Below are 14,859 nucleotides of genomic sequence, written 5' to 3'. Positions count from 1 at the left end.
TTCAGTCCCACGCTCCTGATCTACGGACACCCGGTGCGGAGAGGGGAGGGTCGGGATGGCGACCTCTTCGTGAACCTGCTCCTGGGCCTGGTGAAACGCGCCATTAACAGGTCCAGGCAGCAGGCGATCGAGGGGGCCGTCCATCCTGACTGTCTGCCCCTCTACCGCGGGTACGTTCGCAGCCGGATGTCCCTGGAGAGGGAGCATGCGGTGTCCACGGGCGCGGTTGACGCCTTCCGCGGCCGTTGGGCACCGCAGGAGCTGGGGTGCATTATAGACCCCGATAATCACATTTTGATTTGATGTTTTAAGTTTCCTTTGCACTTTGTTTCTGTTCGGGCTGTTCCCCCTCCTTTTGGGGAGCTGCCCCTTTTACTTTGTCCCTGAGTTAATTTGAGTTTGTTTATTTGGTTTGCCCTAAAAGAGGCACAGGGAAAATGTGCAGACTCCACACAGTCAGCTGAGGCACGAATTGAACCCGGGTTCCTGGCGCTGTGAGGCAGCAATGCTGACCACTGTGCTGCCAGGCTGCCTGTGTTTTAAGAAATCTCATTAAAATCTGGAACTCAGATGGGGATATGGGTTGGTGTTTGGTGGGAATCAGATTTACAGAATTTCAGAATGGATTCCTGTAATAGCAGCAATCCAATTGCTATATGTTGGTAAGACTGAGGGAAGTATTTAAAGTGGAGACCATCAGTGTGTTTAAAGGTCGTGATGGAATTTATGAACTGAGAAAATATGTGAGAGCAAAGAAATCAATCTCAAAAATTGTAGTCACTTCACGTTGTTCCAGGAGAAGTGGCGTCTGGTTGTGGAGATGTCAGGTTTTACACAGCACATGGTCATTCTGAATGGAGAATCTCTGAGTTCTACAATTCACATCATTCAGGGGGCAGATTGTCTGCTCAGAAAGAGGAAGGTTTCTGTGACGCCAATGAAAAGCAACACACACACTCACAGACACCCTCACACACAGAGTCTCACACCCTGCAAATTATCTCCTGTCACTTTATTGTTTTTAGTCTTTTTGAAATAAATCCTGAATGAACTATAAAATCATTCATAAGTACTTGTTGAGATTCCCCTGAAAGACATCGATACTGTTCATTTCACTCCCTGTAGTTGTGATTTCCATATTCTCGCCACTCTTTGTGCAGAGAAATTTATCCTGGATTTCCGATTGGATTTCTCAGTGACTGTTTTATATTGATTGTCTCCAGTTTCCCAGTAACTTCACTGCAGTGTTAATCTAAGCCTACTTGTGACTAATAAATAAACTTTACTTTTTGCTCTTCCCCACAAGAGGAAACACTATTTCTGTATCGAAGCATTTTATAATTTTGAGGACCTCTGCTCAGGTTACCCCTCAGCCTTCATTTCTCAAGAAAGAAGAACTAGCCTGTCAATCCTTTCCTGATAAAAAAACCACACACGTTTTGAAAATCATTTATGGGATGTGGGCATTGCTGGCTTGGCCAGCATTTATGGCTAATCCCTGATTGCCCCCGAGAAGGTGGTGGTGAGCTGCCTTCTACATTAAAATCTCATCATATAAATCCTCTCTGCACCCTTTCCAGTGCCTGGATATTTTTTTTAATAATACGGTGACCAGAATGGTATGCAGTGGTCAGTAAGATTCTTGATCAGAGAGTCACAGATTTTCCAAAAGTGGTTTGAGTTTATCCATGGTTTTAAATTAGATTATTAGGAAGCAACAATTTAAAAATTATGCATAATAAACGGGGAAAAAAACAAGACCCATGGCAGGTGAGTAACCGAGGCCCCAGCACTGATCCTGCGTTACCCAAATAGTCACTGCCTGCCAGTTGGAAAAAGACCCGTTTTAATCCTATTCTTTGTCTCCTGTCTGCCAGTCAGTTTTCTACCCATCTCAGTACAACAGCCCCAATCCCATGTGCTTTACTTTTTGTGAAGAAGTTGCCGAGTTGGCGGATGAGGGGAATCGGGTTCACGTTATCTATCTCAGGGCATAATCATCAACAACTTGTATTTACACAGTGTGTTGTGGGGCTGGAGGAGGTTACTGAGATACTGAGGAACTTTTTTAAATTCATTTTTACGGGATGTAGACGTCACTGGCTGGGCCAGCATTTCTTTCCCATCCCTAACTGCCCTCCATTTCAGAGGGCATTTGAGTCAACCACATTGCTGGGCTGGAGTCACATGTAGGCCAGACCAGGTAAGGACGGCAGGTTTCCTTTTCCAAAGGACGTTACTGAACCAAATGGGTTTTTACGACAATTGATTCATGGTTAAGGTTTGTCATTAGACTTTTAATCCAAGATTTTAATTGAATACAAATTTCACCATTGCCTGTGGTGGGATTCGAACCTGGGTCCCCAGAGCCTTACCCTGAGTCCAGTGATAATTCCACTGTGCCGCTGCCTCCCCTATTCATCCAATTGTTATTGTTTATCTCAGGGCGCAGAAACAACAGAATCCAACTGTGCCGGTCACACATGACGTCGTCTATGTTTCAGCAGGCTGTAATACTGATTAAATCCCTTCCCACACATGGAGCAGTTGAAAGGTTTTGTCCCAGTGTGAACTCGCTGGTGTCTCTGCAGGTGGGATGGATCAGTGAATCCCTTCCCACACAGGGAGCAGGTGAACGGTTCTGTCGCAGTGTGAGCTCGCTGGTGTTTCAGCATATAGGATGAATCAGTGAATCCCTTCCCACACACAGAGCAGGTGAACGGCTTCTCCCCGGTGTGAATGCGTTGGTGTCTCAGCAGGCCAGACGACTGAGCGAATCCCTTTCCACACACAGAGCACAGGAACGGCCTCTCCCCGGTGTGAATGCGTTTGTGTTTCAGCAGATCATCACTTCTTTTAAAGGTCTTATTGCATTCTGAGCATTGAAAAGGTCTCTTATCAGAGTGAATGTGTTGGTGTTGATTGCAGTAGGAAAACTGAGCAAATCTTTTGCCGCAAATGGAGCAGGAGAACGGCTTCTCCCCTGTGTGAATGCGGCGGTGTCTCCGGAGGCTGGATGACTCCGTGAAAGCCTTCCCACACACGGAGCAGATGAATGCCTTCTCCCCGGTGTGAATAGGCCGGTGACTCAGCAGATGCTGCAAACAAGTAAATGTTTTCCCACACACAGGGCAAACGTATGGCCTCTCCCCAGTGTGAGTGCCCTGGTGTCTCAGCAGACTAATCCTTCTTTTGAAGGTCTTCTCACATTTAAAGCATTTAAAATGTCTCTTCTGAAAATGAATCTGTTGGTGAACGGTGCAGTGGGAGGACTGAGTGAATCTCTTCCCACACTGGGAGCAGCTGAATGGCCTGTCCTTGGTGTGAACTTGTTGGTGCTCAGTGAGATGCACTGAGTCGCTGAATGACTCTCCACAGTGAGAGCAGCTGAACGGTCTCTCGTGTGTGTGAAGGAGCTGGTGCTCTGCAAGGCGGGAGGACTGGCTGAACCTCTTCCCGCAGTGGGAGCAGCTGAACGGTCTCTCGTCAGTGTGAAGGAGCTGGTGTTGGGCCTGTTCCTCAGAAGTTTCAATGCTTTGCCCAGAGTCAGAGCTTTGAAGAGGCTTCTGAATAATGTGATCGAGTTGGTGAGCCAGCAGGTTGGACGAACACATGAATTTCTTCCCACACACGGAGCAGGTGAATGAACTCTCACTATTGCGAGCTCGCTGTCGTGTCAGCATGTTTTCCAGCTGTATCAATCCCTCCCCACAGGAGGAGCAAGGAAACAGATTCTCACCAGTTTCCAACTGAGATGGTCAATTAAATCCCTTCAGATGCACAAATCTTCACATCCCAATGAACCGATTGACTCTGTCTGACATGAGATTTGATTGTCCAGACTGCAAATCCTCCTCTTCTATTTCCTGCAAAATAAGTTTACAAAGAATTACGTGGCTGGCACGGTGGCACAGTGGTTAGTCCTCCTGCCTCACAGCACCAGGGACCTGGGTTCGATTCCGGCCGTGGTTACCTGTCTGTGTAGAGTTTACACAGTAAGGAGTTTAACAACACCAGGTTAAAGTCCAACAGGTTTATTTGGTAGCAAACGCCACTAGCTTTCGGAGCGCTGCTGTGTGGAGTTTGCATATTCTCCACTTGTTTGCGTGGGTTTCCTCCAGGTGCTCCGGTTTTCTCCCACAGTCCAAAGATATTCAGGTTAGGTGGACTGGCCATGCTAAATTATCAATTTTCCCCCCATGGTGTGTAGGTTAGGGAGATTAGTGGGGTAAATAAGTTGGGTTATGTTGTTGGGGCCTTGGTGGGATGCTCTGTCGGAGAGTTGACTTGATGGGCCAAATAGCCTCCTTCTGAACTGTGGAATTCTATGAATATATCTATCCTGGACTGACAGTGATGACTTTTGTAAATTCCCTTTGCAGGATATTGGAAAGGAGGATTTACAGCAAGAAAACACAAACCAAACATCACGTTGAGATCTGACAGTCACTCGGATCATTAGGAGCTGATTGTTATTGTCTTTGAACAGGGAAGGAGAATTGTTTGTTCTGTCTGTGACAATACACAAACAGGCCATTCGGTTTATCGAGTCTGTACTGGAGTTTATCCTCCACATGAGTCTCCTCTCATTCTGATCACCACATCTCAGCTTTTCAGTTGATTTTTCCAATCCCTTTTCTCTCATAGGCTCATATATTTTCCTTTTGAAAGCATCTAAAGTATTTGAGTCAACCACTTCCAGTCGCAGTGAGTTCCATATTCTAACAACGTCTGAAGAAAGAAACATCTCCTATTTTCCTGTTTGATTTATTTGTTGTCTGTTCATGGTTCCCAGTAATGGAAGAACCAACAAGTGGAAACATTCCATTCACATCTACCTACTTATCCCATTCAGAAAGCCCATATCAGAAGAGACAACATTTTTCTCTTGGCTTGAGCTTGTGTGTAAATCCTCAATTTCTAACCCCCTGTAACAAAAAATATCCAAAATCCATCACGATAGAAAATCCAGGTACAAGTAATTCAGAAAGCTATTATTTGTTATGAGGGGAATGGAGTAAAAGCAGGGAAGTTATGTTTCAGTTGCACACGGTGAGTCTGTATCTGGAGCAATGTCTACATTATCGATTTCCTTATTTAAGGAAAAATATAAATGCATTAGAAGTTCATAGAAGGTTTAGTCGACTAACACCTGGAATAGGTGGATAGTCTGATGAGGAGCAGTGAGACAGTCTCTGCTCGAGTTTAAAAGAGTAAGAAGCAACTTAATTTAAACCTTTCAGATCCTGAAAGGTCTTGGATGTGGAGAGGAGTCATAGAGGTTTATAGCATGGAAACAGGCCCTTCAGCCCACCTTGTCCATGCTGCCCCTTTTTTTAACCCCGAAACTAGTCCCAATTGCCCGCATTTGGCCCATATCCCTCTATACCCATCATACCCGTGTAACTATCTAAATGCTTTTCAAAAGACAAAATTGTACCCGCCTCTACTACTACCTCTGGCAGTTTGTTCAAGACACTCTCCACCCTCTGTATGAAAATATTGCCCCTCTGGACCCTTTGTATCTCTCCCTTCTCACCTGAAATCTATGCCCTCTAGTTTTAGACTCCCCTACCTTTGCAAAAAGATATTGACTATCTAGCTGATCTATGGCCCTCATTATTTTATAGACCGCTATAGAATCACCCCTATGCCTCCTGCGCTCCAGAAAAAAAATTCCCAGTCTATCCAGTCTCTCCTTATAACCATCAAATCCCAGTAGCATCCTCGTAAATCTTTTCTGCACTCTTTCTCGTTTAATAACAACCTTTCTATAATAGGGTGACCAGAACTGCACACAGTATTCCAAGTGTGGTCTGACACAAGTCTTGTACAACTTCAACAAGACGTCCCAACTCCTGTATTTAATGTTCTGACCAATGAAACCAAGCATGCCGAATGCATTCTTCACCACTCTACCTATGAACCTGTACCCCTAGATCTCTTTGTTCTGTAACTCTCCCCAATGCCCTACCATTAACTGAGTAAGTCCTGTCCTGGTTCAATCTACCAAAATGCATCACCTCGCATTTATCAAAATTAAACTCCATCTGCCATTCACCAGCCCACTGGCCCAATTGATCAAGATCCCGATGCAATCCTAGGTAACCTTCTTCACTGTCCACTATGCCACCAATCCTGGTGTCATCTGCAAACTTACTAACCATACTGCAAACTTACTAACCATGCCTACTAAATTCTCATCCACATCATGAATATAAACGACAAATAACAGTGGACCCAACACCGATCCCTGAGGCACACGGCTGGTCACAGGCCTCCAGTTTGAAAAACAACCATCTACAACCACCCTCTGTCTTCTGTCATCAAGCCAGTTTTGTACCTATTTGGCTACCTCATCCTGGATCCCGTGAGATTACCCTTATGCAACAACTTACCATTTGATACCTTGTCAAAGGCCTTGCTAAAGTCCATGTAAAGAACATTAACTGCACTGCCCTCATCTAACTTCTTGGTTACCCATTCAAAAAACTCAATCAAATTTGTGAGACATGATTTTCCACTCCAAAGCCATGCTGACTGTTTCTAATCAGTCCTTGCCTCTCTGCATGCCTGTAGATCCTGTCTCTCAAAATACCTTCCAACAACTTGTTGGAAGTGTTGTTTACTCTTATGGGAGAATCTCGGGGTCACTGTTTAAACAAGTGTTGCGCACAGAGACAGAGATTAGATATTTTTCACACAGTGGGTCGTGAATCTTTGGATCTCCATTCCTCAAAAGTAGATATATATCTCTTGGGGCAGAAGGGATATTATGGGGGGATGGGTGGGACAAGGGTATTGAATTTGAGGATCAGCCATGACCATAATGAATGGCAGGGAACGTTCAAAGGGCTGTATGGTCTACTTCCGCTTCTATTTTCTATGCATGTTTCTATGTAAACATGAGGAACTTGGGGCTGAAGTGTAACCAAAAGGCCATACGACATAGGAGCAGAATTAGGCGACTCGGCCCATCGAGGCTGCTTCACCATTCAGTCATGGGCTGATATTTTTCTCATCCCCATTCTCCTACCTTTTCCCCATAACCCCTGATCCACTTATTAATCAAGAACCTATCTATCTCTGTCTTAAAGACACTCAATGACCTGGCCTCCACAGCCTTCTGCAGCCAAGAGTTCCACAGATTCACCACTCTCTGGTGGGCCAGTGGGCTGACGAATGGCAGATGGAATTTAATTTCGACAAATGCGAAGTGATGCATTTTGGTAGATTGAACCAGGACAGGACTTACTCAGTTAATGGTAGGGCGTTGGGGAGAGTTACAGAACTAAGAGATCTAGGGGTACATGTTCATAGCTCCTTGAAAGTGGAGTCACAGGTGGACAGAGTGGTGAAGAAGGCATTCGGCATGCTTGGTTTCATCAGTCAGAACATTGAATACAGGAGTTGGGACGTCTTGTTGAAGTTGTACAAGACATTGGTAAGGCCACACTTGGAATACTGTGTGCAATTCTGGTCACCCTATTATAGAAAGGATATTATTAAACTAGAAAGAGTGCAGAAAAGATTTAGTAGGATGCTACTGGGACTTGATGGATTGAGTATAAGGAGAGGCTGAATGGACTGGAACTTTTTTCTCTGGAGCGTAGGAGGCTGAGGGGTGATCTTATAGAAGTCTATAAAATAATGAGGGGCATAGACAAGGTAGATAGTCAATATCTTTTCCCAAAGGTAGGGGAGTCTAAAACTAGAGGGCATAGGTTTAAGGTGAGAGGGGAGAGATACAAAAGTGTCCAGAGGGGCAATTTGTTCACACAGAGGGTGGTGAGTGTCTGGAACAAGCTGTGGGTACAATTGTAACTTTTAAAAAGCATTTAGATAGTTACATGGGTGCGATGGGAATAGAGGGATGTGGGCCAAATGCAGGCAATTGGGATTAGCTTCAGGGGTTTTAAAAAAAAGGGCAGCATGGACAAGTTGGGCCGAAGGGCCTGTTTCCATGCTGTAAACCTCGATGACTCTGGCTGAAGAAATTCTTCCTCATCTCTGTTTGAAAGGAACATCCCTTTAGTCTGAGGTTGTGCCCTCTGGTTCTAGTTTTATCTACTTGTGGAAACATCCTCTCCACGTCCACTCTGTCCAGGCCACGCTGTACCCTGTAAGTTTCAATAAATTCCTCCTCAACCTTCTAAACTCCAACAAGTACAAAAGCCGTGTAACCGCTTCAGGTAAGTATTCCGGGATGCAACCTCTCATACTGAATATGTACATGACCCATTAACTTCTCTCGGCTGCAAACGTCAGGTGCAGCCTGGGAGTGGGTGAAGCTGTTTGAAAATCTGATGCTCAAATTTAGTCATGTTTCCGAGCACTCGGACCCGGTGGGAGCAGAAACACAAAGACCCGCCCCCTCACGGTTGCGTCACCAAGACACCAGCGCATGCGCTCTGCTCCCTGCTCAATCAAGATGGCGGCTGTTAACCTGAGCTTCGTCTCGGGAAAAAGACCCGAAACTGCAAACACGGGACCTACGGGCTCATATTCGATGTTTGAGGCCTTTAACAGGTATTTAGAAACCCTCTACGTCCATCCGCCTGTTCGATTGCTCCCTCTATGTTTCTGCATCCTTACCGGCTGCTGATGAGACAGAGGAACTTCTCTCCAGTCGCTGTCACCCCCACTGCGCGTGCTGCAAACGCCTTTGCTTACCGCGCATGCGCACTTCTCCCATGCGTGGAACAGGGAACTCTTCCGATTGGTCCGGAGCTGCGCATGCTTTAGGTCCCGCCCCCCATTCACTCCGATTGGTTGGAGGACCAGCCGCTCCCGCTCGGTCCTCCAGTCCCGCTCTCTCTTCCGATTGGTTCGGAGCTGCCGTCAATCAGTCCCCTAGGCATTGTGATGTGGAGCATGCGCAGTGTCATCGCTGGCCTTGGCGCTTGTTTGTCCCGGAGAAGCGGAGTCAGCGTTAGGCGGTGGCTGGGAGGATTTGGAAACACTTTGTGGATCCGCAAACCCTTCAGAATCATTGTCAGCTCCCTGGTTTGCAGCTGCGGGGCTTCTCCCTCCCTCCCGGGAACAGGCCCAGGTTAACGGCCCCATCCTGGCTCAGCCACTGGAGGATGGTTCACATCAGAGGATGGGGGAGGGGGACAATAAATAAGAGGTTACACTTTGGCCTCAAATCAATGAGGACTCTGATCTCTGGGAAGGAAGGAAACCCTGGGAGGTGGGCGGGGAGGATTCACAAACGCCCGCTGGAGGTCCCAACACCCCCAATAAGACCCATTGGTTTTATTGTCAGTCTGCAGACAGGAGCTGGAGAACTGAATCCACAGTAAGAGTTTTAACAACACCAGGTTAAAGTCCAACAGGTTTATTTGGCAGCAAATGCCATTAGCTTTCGGAGTGCTGCTCCTTTGTCCGATTGAGTGGATATCTGCTCTCAAACAGGGCATACAGAGACAGAAAATCAAGTTACAGAATACTGATTAGAATGCAAATCTTTACAGCTAATCAGGTCTTAAAGATACAGACAGTGTGAGTGGAGGGATTAGGCACAGGTTAATGAAATGAGTATTGTCTCCAGACAGGAGAGCCAGTGAGATTCTGCAAGTCCAGGAGGCAAGCTGTGGGGGTTACCGATAGTGTGACATGAACCCAAGATCCCGGTTTAGGCCGCCCTCATGTATGCGGAACTTGGCTCTCAGTTCTGCTCAGCGACTCTGCGCTGTCGTGTGTCGTGAAGGCCGCCTTGGAGAATGCTTACCCGAAGATCAGAGGCTGAATGCCCATGACCGCTGAAGTGTTCCCCAACAGGAAGTGAACGGTCTTGCCTGGTGATTGTCGAGCGGTGTTCATTCAGCCGTTGTCGTAGCGTCTGCATGGTTTCCCCAATGTACTATGCCTCGGGGCATCCTTTCCTGCAGCGTATCAGGTAGACAATGTTGGCCGAGTTGCAAGAGTAGGTACCGTGTATCAGGTAGATGGTGTTCTCACGTGAGACGATGGCATCCGTGTCGATGATCCGGCACGTCTTGCAGAGGTTGCTGTGGCAGGGTTGTGTGGTGTCATGGTCACTGTTCTCCTGAAGGCTGGTTAGTTTGCTGCGGACAATGGTCTGTTTGAGGTTGTGCGGTTGTTTGAAGGCAAGAAGTGGGGGTGTGGGGATGGTCTTGACGCGATGTTCGTCTTCATCAATGACATGTCATTGATCAGAACTGAATCCAGACAGAGGAGAAGGAGGGAGGGAGAAAACTGGGAATGGAGGAAAAGAATGTTGGAGATGATGAGATGGGTTTGGATTTCAGCCCAGGGAGGAGGGAGAGTGTGTGGAACGGGGATTTACAGGTTTGGGGGAACAAGCGGAAAAAATGTTCCCGAGAAACTAGAATTGTCTGTTCAGAATTTCTATCCTGGACTGACAGTAGTTTTGTTATCTTCTTTTGCAGGATATTTGAAGGGGAAGATTTACAGACTGGAAACTCAAATCAAATTTCATACGAATATTTTACAATCATTCGATTTATCAGCACCTAAACTCAATTAGCCTTTGAATGTGGAAGGAAAAATGTTTGTTCTGCCTGTGGGAAAATATTTCAAACATCAGTGTGACTGGAGAAGCATCGAGACACATGCACACACTGGAGTGAGAGTGTTCCAGTGAACTGACTGTGGAAAGAGCTTTACCCAGTTACGCAGCCTGAAAAACATCACACCATTCACTGTCGGGTGAAACCGTACACGTGTTCTGTGTGGACAAGGATTTAACAGATCATCCAACCTGGAGAGACACAAAGACACCAGCACCATGGAGAAACTGTGGAAAAGTTTGTAAAACCCCATCTCAGCTGGAAATTCATCGACGCAGTCACACTGGGGAGAGACCATTCATCTGCTGTATGTGTGGTAAAGGATTCGCTCAGTCATTTAGCCTGGTGTCACACCAGCGAGTTCACACTGAGGACAGACCGTTTAAATGCTCTGACTGTGGGAACAGTTTTAAGAGTTCTGAGGGTTTAATTCACCATCAACGGGTTCACACTGGCGAGAGACCATTCAATTGCTCTCAATGTGGGAAGAACTTCAGGCAAGTATCTCACCTCACTGAACACCTACGTGTTCACACTGGGGAGAAACCCTTCACCTGCTCCATGTGTGGGAAGGGATTCACTTGTGCTTCCCACCTCACTGAACACAAGCGTGTTCACACTGGGGAGAGACCATTCAGCTGCTCTCAGTGTGGGAAACATTTCAGGCAGTATTCCACCCTCACTGAACACAAGCGTGTTCACACTGGGGAGAGACCGTTTGTTTGCTCCTTTTGTGGGAAAGGATTTGTTAAATCATCCCATCTTCTCAGACACCAGCGCATCCACACTGGAGAGAGACCATTCACCTGCGCTGAGTGTGGGAAGAGATTCACTACAACATCTCACCTCAGTGAACACCAGAGTCTTCACACTGGGGAGAAACCTTTCACCTGCTGCCTATGTGGCAAGGGATTCACATGTTTATCCTACCTCAGAAGACACAAAATTGTTCACTCCGATGAGAGACCCTGTAAGTGTTCTGACTGTGGGAAGAGGTTTAAAAGCAGAAATGAACTGATGAAACACCAGCCTCTTCACACAGGGGAGAGGCCGTTTGCTTGCTCTGTGTGTGGGAAGGGATTCACTCAGTCATCACAGCTCAGCAACCATCAGCTTGTTCACACTGATAAGAGACCGTTTAAATGCTCTGACTGTGGAAAGAGCTTTAAAAGTGCAGGGAATCTGCAGAGACACCAAACCACTCCCACTGAGAGAGGCTGTTCAGCTGCTCTTCATCTGGGAACTGATTCACTACTTCATCCCAAATCACTGGACACCTGCGGGTTCACACTGGTGGGAGGCCATTCATCTGATTTGAGTGTGGGAAGGGATTCACTGTCATCCAGCCTGCTAAAACACCAGTGCACTCCCACTGAGGGAGCATGTTCACCTGCTCCATGTGTGACAAGGGATTCAATCAGTTAAGCAGCTTTATTTCACATCAACTTGTTCAGACCGAAAAATACATGGTTTTGATGTTCTGATTGTGACGAGATTTAAAAGTGCAATGGATCTGCTGCAACACAAGCACAACACTGAGCAGAGGCTGTTTACCTGCTCCATGTGTGGGAAGGGATTCACTCAGTCATTGTATCTCAGTAAACATCAACTTGTTCACATTGAGAAGAGACTGTTTAAATGCTTGGACTGTGAGAAGAGGTTTAAAAGCTCCCTCCCTAACAGCACCGTGTACCTGTACCACAGGGATTGCAGTGATTGAAGAAGGCAGCTCACCACCACCTTCACAAGAGTAATGAGGAAGGGGCAATAAATGCTGGTCTGAGCATTTGAAAAATGGATAGAAGTCATCGGTGATTTTTCACTCAGTTATTAAGAAGCAACAGTTTAGATATGATACATAAAAGACATACAACCTGTAATAGGTAAGACCCGGATGAAGGAAATACTGATCTCCGCTGATCGCTGGAGGTGATATTCTCCTCGGAATGGGATGTGGGCAGAGATGTCCACATCCTGTAAATTAATATGAAAAAAGTAATCTGCTGAGACACCAACCCACAGATACTGGAGAGGCCTTTCACCTGCAGTGTGTGAGAGAAGCAATTTATTCTCATTCACCCTGCAGACACACCAGTTTAAGAAAGGGAATAGAAATGACCCTGGTAATTATAGACCGGTTAGTCTTACTTCGGTGGTTGGTAAATTGATGGAAAGGGTCCTTAGGGATGGGATTTACGACCATTTAGAAAGATGCGGATTAATCCGAGATAGTCAGCACGGATTCGTGAAGGGCAAGTCGTGCCTCACAAATTTGATAGAATTTTTTGAGGAGGTAACTAAGTGTGTTGATAAAGGTAGGGCAGTTGATGTCATATACATGGATTTTAGTAAGGCGTTTGATAAGGTCCCCCATGGTCGGCTTATGATGAAAGTGAGGAGGTGTGGGATAGAGGGAAAGTTGGCCGATTGGATAGGTAACTGGCTGTCTGACCGAAGACAGAGGGTGGTGGTCGATGGAAAATTTTCGGATTGGAGGCAGGTTGCTAGCGGTGTGCCGCAGGGATCAGTGCTTGGTCCTCTGCTCTTTGTGATTTTTATTAATGACTTAGAGGAGGGGGCTGAAGGGTGGATCAGTAAATTTGCTGATGACACCAAGATTGGTGGAGCAGTGGATGAGGTGGAGGGCTGTTGTAGGCTGCAAAGAGACATAGATAGGATGCAAAGCTGGGCTGAAAAATGGCAAATGGAGTTTAACCCGGATAAATGTGAGGTGATTCATTTTGGTAGGACTAATTTAAGTGTGGATTACAGGGTCAAAGGTAGGGTTCTGAAGACTGTGGAGGAACAGAGAGATCTTGGGGTCCATATCCACAGATCTCTAAAGGTTGCCAGTCAAGTGGATAGAGCTGTGAAGAAGGCCTATAGTGTGTTAGCTTTTATTAACAGGGGGTTGGAGTTTAAGAGCTGTGGGGTTATGCTGCAACTGTACAGGACCTTGGTGAGACCACATTTGGAATATTGTGTGCAGTTCTGGTCACCTCACTATAAGAAGGATGTGGAAGCGCTGGAAAGAGTGCAGAGGAGATTTACCAGGATGCTGCCTGGTTTGGAGGGTAGGTCATATGAGGAAAGGTTGAGGGAGCTAGGGCTGTTCTCTCTGGAGCGGAGGAGGCTGAGGGGAGACTTAATAGAGGTGTATAAAATGATGAAGGGGATAGATCGAGTGAACGTTCAAAGACTATTTCCTCGGGTGGATGGAGCTATTACAAGGGGGCATAACTATAGGGTTCGTGGTGGGAGATACAGGACGGATATCAGAGGTAGGTTCTTTACGCAGAGAGTGGTTGGGGTGTGGAATGGACTGCCTGCAGTGATAGTGGAGTCAGACACTTTAGAAACATTGAAGCGGTTATTGGATAGGCACATGGAGCACACCAGGATGATAGGGAGTGGGATAGCTTGATCTTGGTTTCAGATAAAGCTCGGCACAACATCGTGGGCCGAAGGGCCTGTTCTGTGCTGTACTGTTCTATGTTCTATGTTCTATGTTCAGTGAGATAACAAGTGATTCCAGGGGTTGGATTCTGCTTTAATCACATCCAGGACTCAACTGTGTTCATTCTGACATTTGGAGTTTTTTTTTCAGTTGACGTTAATAATCCCTGGACCTGGGCTGGAGTTTAATAATCTGTATATAATTAAATCAGCTTTGTGACAAACTCAGTGTCGGAGTCCTTGATTTCACTAAGAGGAGACTGATTGATGTCCTGTTACTGACTCTTCAATTGTTGGGTCTTTTCTCCTTTTTTAATGGAAGATTTATATTTATAATAGCGCCTTTCACAACTTCAGGATGTCCCAACGTGCTTTTACAGCCAATGAAGTTCGTTGAAGTGTAATCAATGCCTTCGTGTAGGAAATGCAGTCCCCAAATTGTGCACAGCAAGATCCCACATACAAATGTGATTGTGAGCAGAGAATCTGTTCAGTGATGATTGTTGAGGGATAAATATTAAGCAATAAACTTCTCCGCTCTTTGGAATAACATCCTGGGAAGTTTTACACCCAACTAAGAGGGCAGATGGGGCCATGGTTGAAGGTCTCATCTGGAAGATGGGACCTGTGACAGTGCAGTGCTCCCTCAGAACTGCATCAGAATATCAGCCTGGATTTGATGCTGATGTTTCTGGATGTGGATTTGAACCCTCAACCTCCTGACTCAGAGATAAGAATGTAACCACTGAGCCACAACTAACTCATCATTACTCTAGATTATTTCAGTTACTCTCATGGACAAGTGTAAGGTTTCAGTCTGGGGATTATAGATGACCAGAAATACCCA

At 46.1% G+C, this 14,859-nt stretch overlaps 2 protein-coding genes across 3 annotated transcripts; one reads left to right on the top strand and one right to left on the bottom strand.

Annotated features, from left to right (window-relative positions):
* Positions 1-1,131: 1,131 nt before the first annotated feature.
* LOC144484311 (uncharacterized) lies at positions 1,132-8,661 on the bottom strand. 2 transcript variants are annotated; one of them, XM_078202851.1, is made up of 2 exons: positions 8,596-8,661; positions 1,132-3,866 (listed from the first exon to the last, which is right to left on the bottom strand). In XM_078202851.1, exon 2 carries the CDS (start codon positions 3,681-3,683, stop codon positions 2,478-2,480), a length of 1,206 nt encoding a protein of 401 aa, XP_078058977.1. In that variant the 5' UTR covers positions 3,684-3,866; positions 8,596-8,661; the 3' UTR covers positions 1,132-2,477. The 2 variants fall into 2 exon arrangements, with proteins under 2 accessions (XP_078058977.1, XP_078058978.1); XM_078202852.1 differs by having other exon boundaries at positions 2,279-3,866; positions 8,497-8,661.
* A 2,195-nt stretch (positions 8,662-10,856) lies between these two features.
* LOC144484312 (uncharacterized) lies at positions 10,857-13,260 on the top strand. The gene has a single exon (XM_078202853.1). The coding sequence runs from the start codon at positions 10,866-10,868 to the stop codon at positions 11,979-11,981; it is 1,116 nt and encodes a 371-aa protein (XP_078058979.1). The 5' UTR covers positions 10,857-10,865; the 3' UTR covers positions 11,982-13,260.
* The last annotated feature ends 1,599 nt before the right edge of the window (positions 13,261-14,859 follow it).

Source organism: Mustelus asterias, unplaced genomic scaffold (assembly GCF_964213995.1).
Source record: "Mustelus asterias unplaced genomic scaffold, sMusAst1.hap1.1 HAP1_SCAFFOLD_100, whole genome shotgun sequence".
Taxonomy (NCBI): Eukaryota; Metazoa; Chordata; class Chondrichthyes; order Carcharhiniformes; family Triakidae; genus Mustelus; species Mustelus asterias.
Note: the sequence above shows the minus strand (reverse complement) of the source record. Positions and strands in the feature narration are given on the sequence as shown.